Source organism: Anastrepha ludens, chromosome 4 (genome assembly GCF_028408465.1).
Source record: "Anastrepha ludens isolate Willacy chromosome 4, idAnaLude1.1, whole genome shotgun sequence".
NCBI classification, from domain to species: Eukaryota; Metazoa; Arthropoda; class Insecta; order Diptera; family Tephritidae; genus Anastrepha; species Anastrepha ludens.
Genome location: NC_071500.1, coordinates 44,654,724 through 44,677,269, shown reverse-complemented (window position 1 = coordinate 44,677,269; position 22,546 = coordinate 44,654,724). Strand labels below are relative to the sequence as shown.

General features: G+C 36.6%; 1 protein-coding gene across 1 annotated transcript in view; it reads right to left on the bottom strand.

Annotated features, from left to right (window-relative positions):
• The window catches only part of LOC128861812 (acid sphingomyelinase-like phosphodiesterase 3a), a 42,814-nt gene that overhangs the window by 5,858 nt on the left and 14,410 nt on the right, over positions 1 to 22,546 (bottom strand). The window contains exon 4 of the mRNA XM_054100188.1: positions 1,886 to 2,094. Coding sequence (XP_053956163.1) covers positions 1,886 to 2,094 — 209 coding nt within the window. The remainder of the gene's footprint in view (positions 1 to 1,885; positions 2,095 to 22,546) is intronic.

The window sequence follows — 22,546 nt, the reverse complement described above, 5'->3', positions numbered from 1 at the left end:
GGAAGTGTCTACAAATGTCGTTTCACATCCACAATATCATTACTATTATTTTCATTATTCTCTGTAACTGCAGATGGGTCAATGGATATTCGTAAAGAAAATTATTGTGCAAAGATATTTCTTGTTTTAATTTTTGATAGCCAAATATCTTTAATAATTCAACAATATGAATTAAGACAATTTACCACAAATTTAGGAAGTATTAATGTGGAGTTGGCCAACTACTAGCAGACAATGACGGGATGTGAGTAAAATAAACTGGAATATTTTTCAAATATAACCTTGATCTAAAAGTTCCTCCGTCATGTAACGCTCTAAGTTAACTGATTTGAGTTCTGGTTTTTTTTTGTATTATTTTTTGTCTATAATTGGCATCCCTTCAAAAATCGCCACTTATCGCCATTGCTCAGCATTTGTAAGAGTTACGCCGTCTTTAGTAAATCTACCTCTGCATTTATTTTCGTTTTTTTACAATTTTAGAAATGGGTTTAAATTTACAACGAGTTTGTATTAAATGTTGCCTTAAAAATGCGAGGCAGATTCAATGGTAAGAAAGTCCTATGTTGGGAATCTCTATCGGTAATGAAAACAATCGTCTACAAGGGACAGGAACGCTTCAGAAAAAATCGTGCGCACATCCAGGATGACGAACGTAGTGGCAGGGTGTCTACATCGAAAACAGATGAAAACTTCCATAAAATGAAAGAAAAGTTTATCAATAACCGCAAATCAATCAATAATCCTCAGAAAGCTGGCAGCAGACTTGAATATTGGTTTGATGGATCCGTTCAGGACATTGAAGTTAATGATTTGGGTTTGCGTAGAGTTGTTGCCAAGTTGTTTCCAAAGGGACCAAACGCATCATCTCTAGAGATGAGACATGGGTTTGTGAGTACAACACAGAGTGAAGAGTTCCGAATGAACCAAGACCAAAGTCAGAGAAAGAAACGAATAACATCCAACGAACACCATCCTTTCTGAAAACATCCCACAGCTTCAGCAACGCCATTAAATGGTAATAGGTTTTCTGCGTGTGTACTTATGGTCCAATGACCACTAAAAGTTTGAAAACTGAATGTCGTCCCACAGAGACTATCTGGGTTTCTTCGTTTATTGTAGTGAGACCAAAAAGTTTTCGAAATAGCACACGAGGAAATGCAGCTGCACTTTCTTGAGCAATCAGTTATGTGATTCCGCTTTAACAACAGTCAATTGGCCGCCGATGACCTGATGGGACCCCTCTGGTACTAATTCAGTCGTAGAATTCCTGGCAAGCTCAACAGCAATTCCATTTTCCTCTATATTCGTATGTTCTGGAACCAAGTTGATCAGTTTGGATTTGCACCAAGGCGTCGTCAGAGCATTGATCGCAGCTTGACTATGAGAAAACCATTCTGCATGCTTGCTGGATGGCAGGATCTGAAAACCACTAGTAGTATTCAACAGTTAAAAAATAATAATATAGATACATTGGCTGATTTAGAGAAAGTCTCTCTTGCGTGGGCGAAGACAGATGTACCTGCCTCGGTATATATTTTCCCCTCCTTTCCTTAAACTCCAGTTTGAGGATAGAGAGATTTCTACGAAGATAAGAGAAGTGCAATACTAACTGCCTAAATTCCAAACCATTGAAAGATTTCTTTTGGAATATTATGCGAAGAGCAATTCGTTTAAAAGATATTAGAAAATAGTCGATGAATGCCAAAGTTCCCACTTCTGCATATTCTTATGGGAAATCGGCATAGGATCCTTATAGAAGCTGATTATGTGCTTTAAGTGACCCATGTTTTTCATTTTTGCAGTTCTTTTCACTTGGGATTGCTATTATAATAGAGGTACTAACACTACATTTATTCTTATGTGTAAATATTGTATGTATTCGTACCTTTTTCGAACGTATGTAGTGCCTCCGAAGGCAACCAATGCCGCCACAGTTCACCCATATGTCGAAAATTAGTTGTGCCGTCCTCATGACCAAGCACCGGAAATACGAATTGAGATGAAAATGTACGTCCAAGTAAATCAGTGATGTTGCGCAGGATCTCCAGTCTTTTTGTATCTGACTCTTTCAGCGCTGAGTGCGACAGGCCATCACTGAAATAAAACAATTGGATAAAAATATTTAAATTCACAATTCAACGGATCTAAAAAAATTAATTATACCTATTAATATAAAAATGTATAAAAATACGAACTATTTTTACAATTTTATTGACATAACCATTGTTTGTAAGATCACAAAGGAATTGAAATACATAAAAGACATATGCCCAAATGCCGAGAATAATGAGAGAAACTGACTCAATAACGCCGTTTTTTGGGGTACCAGGGTCAGAGCTTCTTAAAAGTGTTCTTGTTAACATGCCTATATCTGTAAACAATAAATTTACCCCTCTTTCGCCTTCATTTGACCAAACCCAAATCATACTAATTCATTTAAGAAGGAGAAAGGAATACAATTACGACTTGGCAAAGATAATGGAAGCTTTGTAATTTTTAGCGAATACTCCTTCATATCGGAAGCACAAGATTCAAATTAATAAGGATTGGGGTTCAAGTTTTAATAACCATTTTATTTTTGACATCTATTGAAGGCGCAGCGTTGTTTCAGTCTATATTTGATATTAGCTTCCCTCACGCAATGACTTTTCCGCCAATCATTCTACCACTTCTTATTTGACTCCTTCTATGATTTTCAGAACTAAATCTAGGTGTCGAGGAAACGATTCTTTGCTGTGGAAAACGTGGACATTAGCCATCGGATCATAGTTTCTGACGAAATGTAAGCACCTCTGGATACCAATTTAAAGGACTCGCTTTAGTTTTTGCTGACCAGAAACACATATGCGCTGAGCCGTATAGAAGATAATTTGATAAGACCTAAAATTAGTCTTTTTGATAGGAGAGCATGCATATATCCAAAGTTATTCTACAAATAAAGAAAAGTTAGAATTTGCACAAATTAAAAACAGCACCTCGAATTGTATGAAAGAAATCGATTTCTGACTCAAAATATTTAAAATAAAAACTTTTTTCGAAATGTTATTCAGCATGTTGATGGATGCAAAGTTTTGATAGACGTGAAGTCTTCTCCTCCACAATGGAGGGCGTATAATAAAAAAGATTATTGCAATGATTCGATAAATTGGTCTATATACATATGTACCTTTCTCATTGCCTCATCATCTTCTCAGTTTCATATACCCGAACTATTGAAAATATTATCAAAAGCAGTTGTTTCTAAATACATTTTAGAAGTTGAAGCTAATAATTTATTGGCTTAGATACAGCCCTAAGATCAATTATCAAGAAAACTATTCGAAAACTAGAAACTTTTAAACTTTTTAAATGAGAATTTTACTTCTTCCAAAATATCTAATGTAAAAGATTTCGACAATTTCTTGGCGATCATAGAATAAATCTGATATTCAATGAATATTTCCTAGCAGTCAGATCAGGTTTAGCAAAGCCTAATATTTTTGAAACGGAAATTAAAAGATCAGTCAAAAATGTATACAATCCAAATATCTGGGAAGTTTAAGAAACGCTTGGAACCAATAAATGGTGGAAATCATGCAGTTAAAAGAAAACTCCAGCACACGGGTTATAAATTTATTTATGGTCCCGATATACCTATCATTCTTCTTAATTGACGCGATAGCCGCTTAAGCGATTTTGGCCGAGTTTAACAAAGCGCGCCAGACGATTGTTTCTCGTACTAACAGGCACCAGTTCGACACACCAAGTGAAACCAAGTCCTTCTCTATCTGATTTTTCCAACGCAGAGGAGAACTTCCTCTTCCTTTACTACAACCAGCTGGTAGCGCATAGAATACTTTCAGAGCCCGGAGGCTTGCCATTTGGACAGCTCATCGTTCCATCGCCTGCGATATTCGCCGTTGCCAACGTGCAAAGATCCAAAAATCTTGCGCAGAATCTTTCTCTCAATCACTCCAAGTGTCGCTTCATCGGATGTTGTCATCGTCCAAGCTTCTGCGCCATACGTTAAGGCGGGCATGATGAGAGCCTTCTAGAGTGTGAAGTTTTGTTCGTCGAGAGAGGACTTTACTACTCAATCGCCCACTTAGTCCAAAGTAGCACTTGTTGGCAAGAGAGATTGTCCGTTGGATTTCAGGACTGACATTGTTATCGATTTAACGCTGGTTCCTTAATAAACGAAGTCTTTTACAACCTCGAAATCATAACTGTCAACAGTGACGTGGGTGCTGATACGCGAGTGCGTTGACTGCTTGTTTGATGACAGGAGTTACTTCGTTTTGTCCTCGTTCACCACCAGACCCATTCGCTTTGAAACTTTACCCAGTTTAGAAAAGGCAGAACTAATATCGCGGAAGGAAGCATTGCTGAAATATTTATTCCATATGGGAAACAACTTCAAGGTGCGCGTCATAAATAAGAGACGCTATGTATAATTGGTGCTTACGCCTTTTTTGGGTGTTTGGCCGGGCTTCTCCTCCTATTTGTGGTGTGCGTTTTGAGGTTGCTCCATAAATGGAGGGGCCTACAGTTTTAAGCCGACTCCGAACGGCAGATATTTTTATGAGGAGCCTTTTCATGGCAGAAATACACTCGGAGGCTTGCCATTGTCTGCCGAGGGGCAAGCGCTATTAGGAAAAACTTTTTATACCATTTTATTGTTACATATACGGATATTCGAACCTTACGCAAATGGAGGAGAATAAATTATAATGAATAGAAAAGCTTAAATTGTTAAGAGTTTTCTTTTAGGCGCGCATTTTTAAACGTTTTCCTTCCTTTACTTTTATTTTACCTTGCACTAGTTGAGCTGGCAATCCTCCTACGAATTAATTATTTTTCTTTAAGTACTATACTTTTTTATGTTCTTAAATATCTAGGACGACATTCCCGCTAACAGGCCTTGGCACATATGAGCGTTTGTACATGTTCATAGCTCCTAGTCATTTGCTTCTGAATACATACACATACACACACATTGCCAATAGACTTTCAGTTGTAAATAGGATTAAGTCAACTAGATCTTACAAATAAATACTATAGAAGCCAATTAATGTCACCCATAGGCAAATGTTCCGTTGGCATATAAGTGGCAAAAACAACATGTTAGCAATTTTCTTTGGAAAATGGAATAAAACGGGTAAATTAATCAGGCATTTAGAAAAGCAAAACATCATGCTTCTACTTACAAAGCAGAAACATGTAGAAAAGCTGTAACGCAACTCAAGAGCATGCCGCTTGAAGGGTTGTAATAAATGACTAAATGAACAAATTATTGACACTCGAACAGACGATGCTTAGGCAAGCATTAGCTGAAATAAAAACATTTGATATTAAAGTAAAGAGAAAATCAATAACAAGCCTTACAAATGCTGCGTAGAAAATATATTTCTTTTGATGAAAGGCTTGCGTCCTTTGAATGAGTTGAAATGTGTATAAATAAATGGGATAGTTTTTTCTACAAGTGGCAGTTATACTTTTCGAGAGCTTTTCCATTGACCGAATATTAATATTTGTATGCCAAAAAAAAAAAAACAAATACCCTACAAAATGTACAACTTGAAAGGTGCATGTGGATTGCAAGCTGATCATTTTCTAAAGAAAGAATGAGGTGGGCTATAATACTTGGGAACAATGTTCAGTGAACTTGTTCACGCATAATTGGAGAATGGGTGCTAAGATTGGTGTCGGCGTCCTTTGTGGTCAACTCTAAATAGAGCTTAAATTTAGGCTCTGGAATGGCAGCACTGCTACAGGTGAGTAGTCGCTATCAAAGAAGCAGTAAGTTGAGCATGAACGAATTATAAGAGTGCGCGAGAGTTAGGTGACAGCTATTCAAAAAACACTATTGGATGTGACGAAATTTGTGTAATACATTTTTTCCGTTTGCCTGCGTTCTGTTGAAGGTGGTGGTAAAATTGTGAAAAATACTCAAATAAATGCTTTAAATTAAAAAAATGTATATTCAATAAATGTAATAATTCATTTAAATATTGCGAAAGATTTCCCGCATAAAAATACAGCCATGCATACAAAGCATTTGCACGGTCCAACCAAATTCACAAATCATTAGAAAATGTGATATACAATTGAATCAATTAAATTTATTAAATTCATGAATTTCAATGTTTTCCATAAGAATTAAAATTAATTATTTATTATTTCGTTTGTAGGCGATATTTGATACGACTTATTTGAATCCAGTCCAAATTAAATGTTATTAAAATGGGCGGCCGCCGTGGCCGAATGGGATGGTGCGTGACTACCATTCGGGATTCAGAGAGGAATGTACGTTCCAATCTCGGTGAAACACCTGTTAAACTATTCCGAATAATTAATAAACGCGATTTATAATAATCATCAGAGTGTATATTTAAGTTACAAAGGATAATATTTAATTGAATATTGAAAAGGTATAATTTAAGTGAGTATTCAGACGTTGCAATCGGTAGCTGCTTCACGAACCCTCTCGATTGCTACTCTTCGGTTTCTCTTCGACATCCTCCTTTATTTACTAGGCTTGCCATTTGTCGATGACACACCATAATTAAGAAAAACATTTTTCTAATAGCAGTCGCCCCTCGGTAGGTAATGGCAAACATCCGAGTGTATTTCTGCCATGAAAAAGCTCCTAATAAAAATATTTGCCATTCGGAGTCGGCTTGAAACTGCAGATGCCTCCATTTGCGGAACAAGGAGGAGCTCGGCCAAATACCCAAAAAGGGTGTATGCGCCAATAATATATATGTATATATATATAATGTGCGCAGGTATGTACATAGGTATATAAAGTTCGTTATAAGCCAAATTCCCCGCTTACTCCCTTGTTCTTAATTGTTTTTTTTTTCATATGTAATCTTCTAAAATTAGGTGAAAACCTTACCATTCTGTGCTGGTTATAGCACATAATTAGTCGAGGTAAAACACTTGAAATGTCGAGAATATGAAAATAGGCAAAACAAGGTGATTTTGTGGGCTGATATACTGACCAAAACCGGTGCAAGATTATCATTGGTCAACTTCCCGTGTATCTTTAACCTTCCCATACTTGCGCATTGGTCTCTGAGACCGACGAAACACATTTTCGTAATTATTTTTATGCACGAAAATCTGGAGAAGCCGAGCTCTATGCTAGCTGTCGGACTTGTTTTAGTGCACGCTGTGCATTCGTGCGAAGCGTACGTGTTGTAGTATTTGGCGCCAATCGGTTCGTGAGACCGACGCGAGTATAAGTGCAAGTTTTATTGAATTTATATATTTTTTTACAAAAATTTGAATACTTTATGACTTACGTATAGTAAAATGTATGTGTGTATGTTGCTCTATATTATATTTTTATCAGCCGTAGGGTCTTTCTTGAAGCCTTAGCATATGATCTGATCAAGCCGCATCTTAGATGTCGAGCTCTGAATACATCCTTGCCGAGAACCATAAGACTCCTGCTCGCCGAAATATGTAAATTAGATGGTCCCGAGTCTTCAGTAACATCCAAACCGTGCGCGAGTATAGATGTTACAATAATTGGCGCGAGTATAGGAAGGTTAAGATATCTTAAACTAGAGCTAGACTGGGGAAATTGGAAAAAAATAAATGTAAAAATCATGAATTACAAAATATTAGACCTCTTTTTTCGTCAAGGGCTTGCAAGTGGCGCATAGATGTACAACTGGTATAAATAAATCTAGTTTGTCAGCGCTGAAATAGAGTTGCCTAAAATTGCGTTTGTTTTTAAAATAGTGGGTTGTACCAGTTTTATGGTCTAACCATATTCGCTAGCAGCGAATCTTGCTCGATAACTGTGTTGTTCATTTCACATGCAAATTTTTGGTCACGTGAGCAGAGTGTAGAAATAGCGAGCAGAGAAGTGGCGAATAGAAGAGGCCAATGGTCTTACATCAACTCACGCGGCAAATTAGGCCTAGTCCAGAGTGAAATATTCTTAGCTTGTAACAAAGTTCATGTTAAGCGCACCCAGGAGCTCTGACTCTGTCAGTGACTACATATTTCAGATCAGTTACTATGTCCTGCATTCTTCCGATGATTGAGATATATCGTTAAACAGAGAATCGGCTGCGTACACTTCACTATACATACATAGTGTCTCTTTTGCAGCATTGTATGTGAGATCATTGCTGATCAGCCCAGTTAACTTTACCTAACCGAATTACTCTGCAATTAGTTACTTCTACAATGAGCAATTTTGTAAGGCTTTTCTTATAATATTTCTTACAATTCTACCGTAACCCATTTCCTTAAACTATCTTTACTCCTTCATAAATTTAATCAAGTCTCCTATTTTGAAACTTGTTAAGGCTGTAAGTTATCTTTCCCAATATTTTCTGAGCGTTTGATTCGCGCAGAAAGGTTTGGGTTTTTCTAATTCAAAAACACTTTCGGCCTTATCACTGAGTACAGTACAGCATACAAAAGTTACGAATTCAACGAATGTAATCCAATATCCTTAATTGGCGATATCTCAAAAACCTCATGGCAAAAAACCAAAAAAAAAAGATATAGATTTTCGGATTCATCGATCGATTTTAAATGGGATTTGGAGCTTTTCTCTGGAACTTTTGGCTGCAAAGTAGTGACTATTAAGCTTATCGATAAAAATTCTCAGAACTTGTTTGCATTCTTTTACTTATCATAAATACGTATGTACATGTACGCACATTTTATGGGAGTATTTCTCTCTCCAGCTTTTCTCTATGCATATTACATATATACGCATGGTATGGTATTTAGATATTGGATTACTTTCCAGGAGTGTTCATGTATTTTTGTTCGTATTTTTTTATCGACATCGATATTATTGTATATATGTAACATGTATTGTATGGTTGTACGCCATTCGATATGTGTCGCGTCATGTGCGCTTCCACTTGATATTTGTCATTGTAATTGCAATGCCACTTACTAATGCTTAAGTCTGACAAATAACAAACATTATCTTATTAGATTACTTATGTCGTGTTCTATTGTTGTTGCTTTCGCTGTTGACATGACAAAATACCAAAGCAGTGCGCAAATCAATCCTAGTAAGTATATTCGAATGTAGAATATAAGTCCATATGTACGTGATTGTGTAAGCCTCTGGACTGGATTGTGCTTACATTTGGATTTTTAAAATATAGGGTTTTCCAACAAGGGCGGATAAATTTTAAAAAAGAATAAAAAAGGTGTATTTTAGATCTCAAAGGCTTATGTGTGTAAGTATGCTAATGCAATTGCCTATGGAATTTGATATCATTCTAATATCCTAGGGTGGCTTCTTAGGGTAATACGGATCCGAGAAGTTCCATTACCAATGACAATTCTGTATGGATCCGGTTGAATATGATAAATGACCTGGCTTATGTTGGCTTAAACGGTATAGGTGGATTTCTGGTTATTGTCAAGGGCCGAAAATTTCAGGCATCCCTACTAGGAATTAAATTACCCCTCGAGAGGGAGATAACCGTATCCTCAAATCGTTCATAATAAAAATGCATTTACTGTTTACTCGCGTACATTTTTTCCTATATGTTGTCATGGTCATTTGGAAATAATAAACAACAGATTTGACAGGCTTTGCCGCTTGTCGTTCAGCCGTTCACGGCTGTGGCTTCCGATGTCGCTGAGAACGAAGAAACATCACCCAGACGTCGAGCCACGCAATTAAGCATCAACAGACAGACCCTATAGCAAATTTTAGTGAAAGACTTACAAACGTTCCCGTACAAAGGGCAAATAGTGCATTAGTTAATGTCTGCTGGCCGTCAGTCGCTTGTGAGTTACTGTCAAGTCATTCTCAATCGTAACAACGAACAGAAGTATTTTGTGTCGAGAATCATCATCATAAGCGACGGGGCGCATTCCCACTTAAGCGGTTACGTCAATAAGTAAAATCCTCATTTTTGGGGTACCCGAATTCCGCGTGTGACGTAGATGCACAAAAAGTCATTACATCCGCTCAAATCTACTCTGTGGTGTGGCGTTCCCACGGGAGGAATGATGGGGGCGTAATTATTTTAGGACTTCATGGGCAATGCGGTCACTGTTTCTGGGGAACACTACATGTCCTTCCCGCCACATTAGATATCGTAATCTTCCATTTTATCGATTTCGCATGGCTAGCAAGATCGCCCGTTTAACCATCCATCACTTATTTTTTGGGGCTACTTGAGGTCTAGGGTTTATGCCAACAAGTCTCAGGCAATACCAACCCTTAAGAAGAATATTTGTTTATCACCGAAAATGATAAACCGGCGGCCGGCAACCACTTAACGGATATCATCTTTTTCTCTTAACTAAAATCCCGTTGTTTTATTTAATCATAAAATGATTCCAAAACCAAAATGGGTATAATTCTATCATATGAGAGTTTGCTAAAATAAATAATGAATGAAAAAATATTTAATAAAATAATAAATTAATAAATGGATTCAGAAGATGATATCGAGAATATTTTTCTTGATCAAATGCCTAACAGTGCCGCATGCAGAACAGTTATGTTTTGAAATTAAGACTGAGATGACTCGGAAAGTGTTGGTGACAATAGCAAGGATGAGAACGGAGGTGATGACAGCAATAATTACGTGAATTCTCCTACAAGGAAATATGATCTTTGCAAGAAATTCACGAGAAATAGAGATTTGTTGATTGCAACTGAAGATGAAATTTTAAAAATTTCCATACAAATTTCAACCAGAGTAAAATAACTGATTTTCTTAAATAAGCGTTTGTACTCTTAATGCCTCAAAATGTTAATCAAAATGTCACTCGCACACTTACAGCTGCATATACAGTCGACGTCAGAAGAAAAATATAAAAAAGTAGTTTGTACTACAACATAAAATATAAAAAATTGGTAAAAATTTGGCACTTTTTCAAATTTCAAACCTTTTACTCAGAATTTTTAGAAAAATTTTAGGTATGCAGTTTTATATGCCATTGAATCTAGGTATAGCAAAGTGTAAGCTTCAATTGGTTCAAAATCGTGTTGATTGTTGACAATTTTTTCTGCAGACGGTGCTGGGTGTTTTCTTCCATATAAAAAAAAATTTAGATTAGGCGTTGAATGTTTGTTTTAAATGATTTTTGACCTAGTTGCAACTTGCACTCTACTGTGCACTTTGATGTGCTATAAAATTATACACTTGAAAAAAGTATGAAATTTTGACGAAAATTGGCCGAATTTTTACAAATTTTATACAAAAATCAACACTTTGCTTTATATATAAAATAATTGAAATTGCAAAATAAATAATCACTTTCTTTTGACATCGCATTAAATTTACTAAAATGTAAACTCTGAAAAAAATGTTATTATTTATTGTTGATATCGCCCCTTCCCCGAAACGCCGTGTTTTAGAAGGGGCTTGCGGTGATCACGGTAGCGCATGAGCAGCTCAACTGAAATCAAAAAAATTAAACGATTATTGTAGAAAAATGCTTTTTAGTGAACCTGAACGGTTTATTTACCCAAAAAAATTTTGTTTCGATATGAAAACCGTTTTGCACCAAAAAAACGATTTTTGAGGAGTTGAAAGATTAAAAAGAAAATTAATTCCAGTTAACTATGCAAATATTTATAAAAAGTGAACCGTTTAGATTCATGAGGTTGTAACTTCGAATAATTTAAAAAAAAGTTTATGCAAATCGGTCAAATAGTTTTTGATAAATATTGATCACCGGTAATTTTCAAAAAACACGTGATCTTGTCACTTGACACTTCGAGATAATCGCGTCTAAAATTTTGGGTGCACTTCTCGTTCCAAGAAAGGTCGCGCGCTTCCATGGTCTGTAACTTTCGTTCTAATGCTCCGATCTTTATGATTTTTTAGTTTATATTTTTATGATGATGTACCTTAGGATCTGCCATAAAAAAATATTCGATTTTTTAGTCCAACACAAGGTATATAACCCGTTAAGGGGGGCAGCTCCTCCAGACAACGAGTTTTTCAATCATTGTTTGCAAAAAACTGAGATGGTTTATTAAATATTATCTTAAAATAAATAACATATTAATATTCATGCTTAAATGGAATACACATTATTTTTTTTAAATAAAAAATCAAATCAGCTGTTCAAACATGACCAATTTAATTTGCGCTGTGGAATGTACAACCTCTTATAATCAGATAAAAAATAAGTTATTCCGCTTTGCACTTACCTATTTTTAACGAAACAAACAAAAAATTAAAATTTGAAGAGAAAAAGAAAAAAGTTACACATTTCTTATAAACAAATTAATCGAAGCAATATTGTTAGTGATAATTAATATAAAATTTGAGGTACATGCAAAAGCCAATATGTTAAAGAAAATCCGTGTAAAATTTTAAATTTATATCTTGATTACTTTCAGAGTTATATTCGACAGCGCGGAAAAAAAAGTATTTCGAGAAAAACGTGACTAAAGCTTTCGTTCGACGTTCCTCACTTAATTGATTTTATAGGGGCTTATATAGGGTCCGCCATATAACTTTACGGAATTAGAAATGCTATAAAAAAGAAACTACTCAATATTTTTCTAAACTGTTTTTTTTTATTTTGGAGTACAATCCTTCCGGTTAATGATGGAACACAACTTCATTCATATGGCTGCCTCGGCTAGCCATGCACAATCCCATACGATCGGTCCAATTTTTCAACACATTTTCGATTGTATGCGGCTGTATTTCAGCTATGACATCGCGTATATTGGTCTTCAGTGCATCAATTGTTGCTGGTTTGTTGGCATAACACTGGTCTTTGACGGCACCCCAAAGATAATAATCCAACGGCGTCAAATCGCAGCTTCATTGACGGTTACAGCCACTCCTCGCTCATTAACGCACATACGCTTCATTCGGTGCTTTTCTTCTTCCCATTGCCGTACGTAATTTTCGTACACAACTGCAACATTATCATGATTTTCAAAGTCATGTCGCAATATTTCCCAGCGTTCTTTGTATACACAACCATTTTCGTTCAGCGGAAGAATAAAACTAATTTTCTGTCAAATCAGATGACAGCTAAGTGTTACCATTCTTCAAATAATACCTAGTTCAAATCCGTAACGATAGATGGCGGGCCCTTAATAGTTTAGAACATTGAAAAGATATTCTTTAGATTGTAAATGAATTTTTAAAGCACAAACAAAAATGGAAAATTTGAAAGGGCTGGAGTAGTTGCCCTCCTTAAGGGATTTATGTGATTTCTAAATAAAACTAACATTTTTAAATAAAACTAACGAATAATCACAATTTTGAGTGAACATTTATGACCAAAAAACAAACGAAATATTGATAAAAAAAGGAAAATAAACCAAAACACAAAAGAAAAAAAAAACTCATTTATGCTGGTAAAGAAAATCCTTATAGGTGCATATTTCGCTTAAGTGCGCAAAAATATTTGCACCAAATGTTTCGCCGCAGCTAAACAAATTATACTGCGTTTAATTTATTTAGCATCGAGTGAAGAGCTAAGTCCAATCCAATATTATTTGTATTTAAAGTTTTTAAGTTGAAGTGGCAGAAGTGAATTTATTTAAAAACAACATAATTGGAACAAGTAGCGGATCCCCCTGGTGTATATGTATGTCTTAATCATAACTTGCTATCTATGCCATTTCATATCAATGCACAACTGTTGGTCCTGCAATAATTCAATAGGGTGGATTTTTCTTTATTAATTTACCACTGGCGATACTTGCAACAGTAACAACAACTACAAAATCAAGAACCATAATTGTTCATACGTTGGAATTTTCTAATTTAATTTGCTGTAACGGTATGCAATTAAAAACCGACAACTGCTGCAGAAAAAAATACCCAAGATAAGCAGCAGAAGCGTACAAGGGAAACAGCCGGAGTAAAAGCTGCGCAGTCCAGCAAACCAACTACAAAGCCAAAGAGCCATTCATGACTTACATATTTACTCTCTTCGTTTTGCTACTCTGCCTGGTTGAGCGAACATGCTTGACTGGACAGCGCAATAATTTGTATGCCTTCACCTGATGCTGGGCTCGACTACTTATGTATATCGGATCAGTGTAGAATATGAACTGAACGAGCTGAGAGTTTGGCCACCTTGCCGGTGTTGCTAGTAAAGAGTAAAGTTCTGCTTTTTATGAATCATAAAACTGTTGTTATCTTAATTATTTTGTGCACTGGCGTGTTTTATGCCCTTTCTTGTATCTTGTTGCCCATTTGTCCCCTTTTGGCTATCCAGTTACACTTGGGCGTGAATTTACAACCTATAAGGCAGGTATTTTTTGTTTTTGCTTTGCATAGTCGTGGTTTAATGAAAAAAGTATTTTATATGTGGGGAAAATAAAAAATATATATGTAGGTATGTATGTATATGTTTTACTTTCCCCTTTTTAATGTGTCACTTGGGAGTGCTTTAATGAGATATGACTATATGGTGCTGCGTTGCCTGCAAGTGGAAGGATCTGAAAATATTTTTTTCTGTTTGCTTCTGTTTGTTTTCGGTGATAAATTATGTTGTAAAAATGCGAGTACGTAAACTCAACAATTAAAACGAAATCTGTTCTTTTTTTTACTTTTTCAAGAAATGATATTTTAATTATTTCAAAGTTCTTTATTCAAGTAAAGCAAATAAATTATTCCAATATGGTGCTGAAGATGAAATTGAATATAATTAAGAATTTGTTTTTACCCTTCACACTAAATGGCAAGATTACGGTTAATCCAAGTGCTATGTGGGCTACAATTTTTCTAAGCTACTTGACGTGGCGGTTTTCGTAGCCGAATGAGTTCGCGTATGACTACCATTCGATAGGGTTTGGATTCGTAGCTCAGAGTGGGCATGGAAGACCAAATGATGTAAGAATTTTTTCAAATAGCGATTCCTCTCAACAGGAAATGGCAAACCGAATGCATTTCAGTCATGGAAAAGTGTCTAATGAAAAACATCCGGCATTCCGAGGAGGAGGAAAGTTCAGGGTCCACCAGTTTTAGAAAAACATCATTTGAAGAAAAAGATCGGTCAAAAAGATGTCAGAAAATATACGCGCCATATATATAATATATATATATGTAATGGGACGCCAACTATATTCATACGAGGGCGGTCCAATAAGTACCCGTGTTTGGTGATAGAGGGTGTTCTTCAGGGAATTCGATATTAGCATCGTGTGCAGCCATCTATCAGACGACGGAAAAACAAATTTCAGGCTGATTGATAGGTTAATTTGGCTTTGGAAGCTATTCGTAAGACGTGTTTCGTGATTTTCAATGAGATGGAAAAAGAGCAGTGACGTTCGGAAATTCCATTTTTGTGTTTGAATGGAAAAAAAATGAGAGGAGAAAAAAGTAAAGCTGGATGATGTCTATGGGCACGCTTCGCCATTTACGACTACAGTTAGATGTTGGTACAATGAATTTAAACGTGGGTAAGCATTCGTTTTTGACGAGGAGCGGCCAGGACGCCTGTCAGATGTGGTTACCGATGAAATTATTCAAAAACTTCACGACATAATTTTCGCTGATCGGAGACCGAAAGTGCGCGAAGTAACAGAGGTCCATAGGTCGATCGGAATGGCAATTAATATTTTACATGAAAAGTTGGTGATGAGAAAATTGTCGAGACGATGGGTGCCGCGATTGCTCACGGTGGACAACAAGCGGCTGCGGCTGTTAACTTCGAAGCAATGTTTGGTGCAATTTAAACGAGAAACTAAGCAACAATCAAGACAATGGATTTCTCATGGTGAATCTGCTCCAAAGAAGGCGAAGACAGTCCCATCGGCCGCAAAAGTCATGGCGACGATTTTTTGGAATGCGAATGGCGTCATCCTCATGGAATTTTTAGAAAAAGGATGGACTATCACTGGACAATACAACAGTGAGTTATTGGACCATTTTCACCGCCCCATTTGACGAAAAAGAAGCCAGTTTCCACGACAGCCGGTTATACGTTACCGAAACGACCCAGATTTATATCCGGCCAAGTCACTCCAGCAGCATTCCCAGGATGTAAGTGTATGCTGCTACAACAACAACAACAGTAACAACGAAAAAGAAGGTGTTGTTTCACCACCACAACGCACTAGCACATCCGGAGTTGTCGCCGCCAAACTGCATGAATTGCTGCCACACCCCCTGTATTCAACCGATCTACCTCGTTGCGACTTTTTCTTCATTGTCTTCATTTCTAACTTGAACATATAAATACTGGGTATAAAATGGAAAACGTGCCTTTTCGAAAGGGTAAAAAATTTTACTTTAATATTCGCAGGACCAAATAAATACTCCAAAGTTGCATTTAATGTTAATCTTTGTGTGTCGTTGAAAGAATGCAGCACCTTTCCGAAATTTCACCTTCACTGTATGCAACAATTAAAGTGTCGGTTTCTAAAAGGGGCTAGACAGGAATGAAGTGAAATTCTGTTCCAAACTGAGAAGAAAATATTTCCATAAATGAGCACAATTCATGAGAATCTATGTCCAGTACAACACATTTCATGACGAGAGATTAGAGAGAGAGAGAGAGAGAGGGAGAGAGGGAGAGATGGAATAAATTCAGAAGTATCTCTCACTAAAGCTCAAAGCTAAAAACACACTGACGATATTAATTATTCCACTGTTTTTTTATTTTATCCAAATTTTACATTAATTTATACTTCTACGGGGAATTCGACATTCCTCGATATTCCTCCTCTGTATTCTCTAACCCCGGCCAAATCCAAGCAGCTTAAACCACAACAGATAGCGGAAGATTGATTCTTTTCTATCATTATCGGGTGCTCGTATTGTGCAAAATACTTGAAAAGCGATGCAAACGTTCGGGAAAATGGTCTCTAAATTTTGCGAAAAAAAATTTAATTCAGGTAGATCAAAAAGAAGAAATGGATAGATAAGGAAAAATTTAATAGAAAACTTTTGAACTGACCATTCCGTTCAACTTTATACTGCGATAAAATCAGTACTCACTATGAAGTCAAAAATGCTTGCAACAAAGCAAGAACCTATTGAAAACATGCGATTTAAGAAAATCAACACCATTCACATGAAGGCGCTATAAAATTACATCCCCGGTAAGTTAAAAGAAAACATACAATTTGGTCCATCTACCGTTTCAAGTTTAGGAAATTAAATAAAAGGCACAATAAAATTTATCTTTGCATTTTTTATTTGATTATAAGGGAAAATGGGTCCCTGGGCAACAAATCGCAGTAAAGTTAATTTTTCTTAATGTGTCGCTGATGACCTTGATGAGTCACCTGTGAATTAGTATTACATCAAAATCGTCAGTGTCGTATATTCACAAAACCATTTAACTAAAAGTGAGCCTCATCCCTCTTTGAATATTTTTAACTTGTCATATTAACTTACAAAATATTAGAGTACCTCTCTATGAAAAAAAGTGTCTGTGACGCATCAACATTTTCATCGCGTTTAAACATTCTCGCTGTGCATTCACCCACTAGCTAACGCTGGCGTGGAAGCTCTTATATGAGAATTCAAGTATCTGATGGCTTTCAACTTAAGCGGCTCAAGGGTGCTGGTGTAATATAAAACTAGGAAAAAAATAACTTCTTTTGTTTTGTATTTGTGATCATACACAAGATCGTGCGCCTATCAGATCTGCCTTTAGTTGCTTGCTGTACTTAGTATCCGTCACAATATTATGTAAGTACAATACTCCGGTGTGGAAAGCTTATCAGAGTTCAAAGTGCATAAGTATAAGAAGTTGCATCATAAGCGTGCAGTTCAACATGCGTGGCTAGTAGGGAATCGAACTAGTTAAAAGATGGTGCCTTTATGAAGGAGGCTTACAATGCATACGGCGAGAATAAATTCGCAGAGAAAAGTTCGTTAATTTTGCTTTTTTTCGTCCTCATTGTCTATCCATAAGAATGGAGTGGGGATCTAAGGAAAATTGCATTGCAGTGATTGCCTTACACAAGTGTGGTAAAAGTGCAACTGAGATTTAAGAATTGCTGAAAAATTGAATACTATTAGGTCAGTCCATAAGTTCGTGCGTATTTTACCCATAATTTCACTTTTGTACGATTTTTGCATACAAAAAATTATTCGCGGAATATAACGGAACTACTTATATTTTCTTTGATGTATTGTGCATTCAACAAGTGATTTTAATAGGGGATAGAAGCACGTGTTGTTAAAAAATAAAATAGAAACTTTGAACGCGTATAGGAGTCATATTTTGTATTTTTTTTATAAAAGCGGTAAAAACGCAACAACTGCTGCTGCAGAAATAAACACTCTTCACGGAGAGGATACCGCGAGTGTAAGTACTGCGCAAAAGTGGTTTTCAAAATTCCGAAGTGGTAACTGCGACGTGGAGGATGCCCCGCGCGCTGGTCGTCCAGAAGTCTTTAACTCCGACGCCTTGCTTGAACTCGTGGAAGCTGAGCCAAATTTGACAGTCGATATGATAGCTCAGAGGTTAAATTCATCGTTCATGGTTCAGTTGGGAAAGGTTTCAAAGCTGGGAAAATGGGTTTCGCGTAGACTTTCCGTCGCCAACCTTCAGCAGAGAGTGAATGTGTGTTCTCAGCTGCTGCAACGGTTTGAAAATTAAAGTCTTTTGAACCGTATCGTTACTGGTGATGAAAAATGGGTCCTTTACAATAATCCTGTTCGCAAACGTCAATGGTTAGATAAAGACGAAACATCAGAACCGACCCCTCGAAATGTCCTTCACCCCAAGAAGATTCTCCTGTCTATTTGGTGGAATATCCCCGGTATTGTTTATTATGAGGTTCTGGAACCAAACAAGACGATAACTGCTGATTATTATTCCCATCACCTATCAAACCTGAATGAGGCACTTAACAAAAATCGACCGTTTTTAGTGAATAGACGCAAAGTTTTGTTTCACCACGACAACGCAAGACCTCATACCGCAAGGCAAACATTAGGCAAGCTGAACGAGCTCGGATGGGAGCTAATGCCGCATCCACCATACTCTCCGGATATTGCACCTTGTAATTATCACTTTTTCCGTGGACTTCAATCCCATATGAGTAACAAGAACTACTCCTCGAAAGAAGTTATAAAAAGGGATATCGAAGCGTATTTTGGCTCCAAGGACAAACAATTTTTTGAGCAGTGAATTAAAAATTTGCCTAAACGTTGGGAAGACATTGTAAATAATGAAGGAAAATATGTTATTGATTAATAAATACTTTAAACACCTTTTTTATTAATTTTAAAACCACCTTTGAAAAACGCACGAACTTATAGACTGACCTGATATAAAAGCCGTTCGAGAAAAAAATCGCAGAAATCCCCTTGGAAAGCAGAAAATAATGTCAAGGGAAATTCAAGACTAATTAGAGATGATCTTCACATTAAAGCCTCCCGTCGCTCAACAGCTCATCTTTTCACAACGCGCTTCAAGAAAATTAGACTCGACAGATGCAAGCAGCTTCTTCGGTAGCACGCAGTCAACGGCCATGAACATATTTTTTTCGTAGATGAAAAAATGTTCACTGGTGGAAAAGTTTTTAATAAGTAAAACGTTAAAATCTATGCTAAAACTTCTAAAGACGCAAAAAATGTTGTTCCAAGGGTTCAGCGTGACCAACGTAATGGTTTGGTGAATAGTGTTTTGTAAAGGTGCTACAACTCTTCATTTCCACGAAAAATGGGTTCTGCCGTTCAAGAAGCATCTCACACGGCACCAAACGTCTCCCGATATCCTTCTCCTTCAATTGGTGTGGCACCTGCTTTCTGGACCATTCCCATCGCGTGCGAACGTTTACCGAGGGTTGATCTGTCAACATCCAACTCTCTATATATATCATCAAGGGTTCGACATGCGTCTTCATCCAATAATTGTTGTAATTGAGTATCATCGCATTTTCGAAATTTCGGTGCCCCTTCGCGGTCTTTCTCACTCACGTCGAAATTGCCACTTTGATGCGTCGAATCCACTCTTTACAAGCTGTATTCGATGGAGCGTGATTACCGTAAATATCGATCAATCTACGACACATTTGAGCTACACTTTTCTTTAAAGGGTAATAATGAAGCATGACTTTCCGCAAATGCTATTTTTTCGGGACGAACGTTGACATTTTTGACGTCATAAAAAAAATTTATTTTTGAAACCTTTATATTTTGAAATTTTATTTTACTTTAAATAAAAATTATTTAATATGGTTTTTTTTTGTTTTTAATATAATAAACATAATAGAAGGATACTTGTTGCGCATACAGTTTTAATTGTAATTTTGAAACTAGTACAATTCTACTCGCTCGCGAGCTAGTATGACTCCTTCCGTCAATTGCCAGTTCATGAACTACAATATTTGCCGAGTACCTTGGCTTTGCACTATAGGGAGCATATAAATAGATATAAGTATGCGTGTGAGCTTACCAGCTTGTCAGCTCGTAATATGCAAGATAAGTTAGATTGGGTTTTTTTACTTTGATGTGGTTTTGGTTATTTTCTTTGATTCCTGTAAACAGTAGCATCGTCTCTGACGCAGGTAACGCACACACGGGGCTGCACGTTTGCGTATGCCCTTATTGTTACCGCTAGCAACTACACACATGGGTTTTCCAAAGCAAATAGCCTGCAGATATTTGAACTATTGAAAATGTGTGTGCGGGAGTGTGTGGGAAAGGGAATATTTGTTGAAAATTTAGACAAAACTTTACATCAGGTTTTGTTTTTTGAACGATGTACAATATCAAATATTTGCATTTCGCATTTTTTGTTCCTTTGTATACCCACGCACAGTTCTACACAAGGATATTACAAATTTGTTAACATAACGGTTAATGGTAAAAACAAAAACATAAATAAGTCTAGATAGATATACATAGTAGATATATACACCAATCAAACTCAAAATGATGAGAGAAGTCGACTTAGTCATGTCTGTCTGTCCGTCCGTGCGCACGATAATTCGATCAACAATTAATATATTTCAAACAAATTTGGTACACTACTACCCTTTGTCGAAGGTGCTTTGGTAATGAAAATAGGCGAAATTGGTCGCTTTGATAAATTATTTGGATTGGACATAAATATTATTAAAATTGTTAAATTTCGAAAAACTCTAAAGCTGTGGTTTTAAAATTAACAAAGAAGATGTTTAAAGTATTTATTAATCAATAATATATATTTTCTTGATTATTTACAATGTCTTCCCAACGTTTAGCCACATTTTTAATTCCCTGCTCAAACCATTTCTTGTACATACTTGGATTCAAAATACGCTTCGATATCCCTTTTTATAACTTCTTTCGAGGAGTAGTTCTTGTTACTCATATGGGATTGAAGTCCACGGAAAAAGTGATAATTACAAGGTGCAATATCCGGAGAGTATGGTGGATGCGGCATCCGAGCTTGTTCAGCTTGCCTAATGTTTGCCTTGCGGTATGAGGTCTTGCGTTGTCGTGGTGAAACAAAACTTTGCGTCTATTCACTAAAGACGGTCGATTTTTGTTAAGTGCCTCATTCTGGTTTGATAGCTGATGGAAATAATAATCAGCAGTTATCGTCTTGTTTGGTTCCAGAAGTTCATAATAAACAATACCGGTCATATCTTCTTGGGGTGAAGGCCATCTCTAGTCGGTTCTGATGTTTCATCTTTATCTAACCATTGGCGTTTGCGAACAGGATTATTGTAAAGGACCCATTTTTCATCACCAGTAAAAACTTTAATTTTCTAACCGTTGCAGCAGCTGAGAACTCACATTCACTCTCAGCTGAAGGTTGGCGGCGGAAAGTCTATGCGGAACCCATTTTCCCTGCTTTGAAATCTTTCCCAACTGAACCAGGTGCCTGTGAACTGTTCCATACGATGAATTTAACCTCTGAGCTATGATATGGACTGTCAAATTTGGCTCAGCTTCCACAAGTTCGAGCAAGGCGTCGGAGTTAAAGACTTCTGGACGACCAGCGCGCGGGGCATCCTCCACGTCGCAGTTACCACTTCGAAATTTGGAAACCACTTTTGCGCAGTACTTGCACTCACGGTATTCTCTCCGTGAACAGTGTTTATTTCTGCAGCAGCAGTTGTTGCGTTTTTACCACTTCAAAAAAAAAATAAAAATATACCTCTTATACGCGTTCGAAGATTCCATTTTATTTTTCAACAACACGTGCTTCTATCCGCGATTAAAATCGCTTGTTGAATGCACAATATTTCAAAGAAAATATAAGTAGTTCCGTTATATTCCGCGAATAATTGTTTGTATGCAAAAATCGTACAAAAGTGAAATTATGGGTAAAATACGCACGAACTTATGGACTGACCTGCTCCCTCTTTTATATTATTATTATTTACTTCATACCCCTTTAGGAGCTTAAGTATTCGGCGAAAATTCTGCAAACATTTTTATTTCTAGTGATATGTAGGTCTCAGTTCAACGATTTTCTAGTGGCATTGCGAATAGTCCTTTGCCACGTTATCAGTGGTCTGCCTCTTATTTTCGTTCCTTGCGAGTGCCAAGATGGCATGCAATATTTCATTATAAGGTTTTGACAGAGTATGCCCTATTCATCCATATTTTTTCTTCTTGTAATTCTCCAGAACCCCTCTTTTTTTATTACACTTGGCCACCATATCTCAAGTATA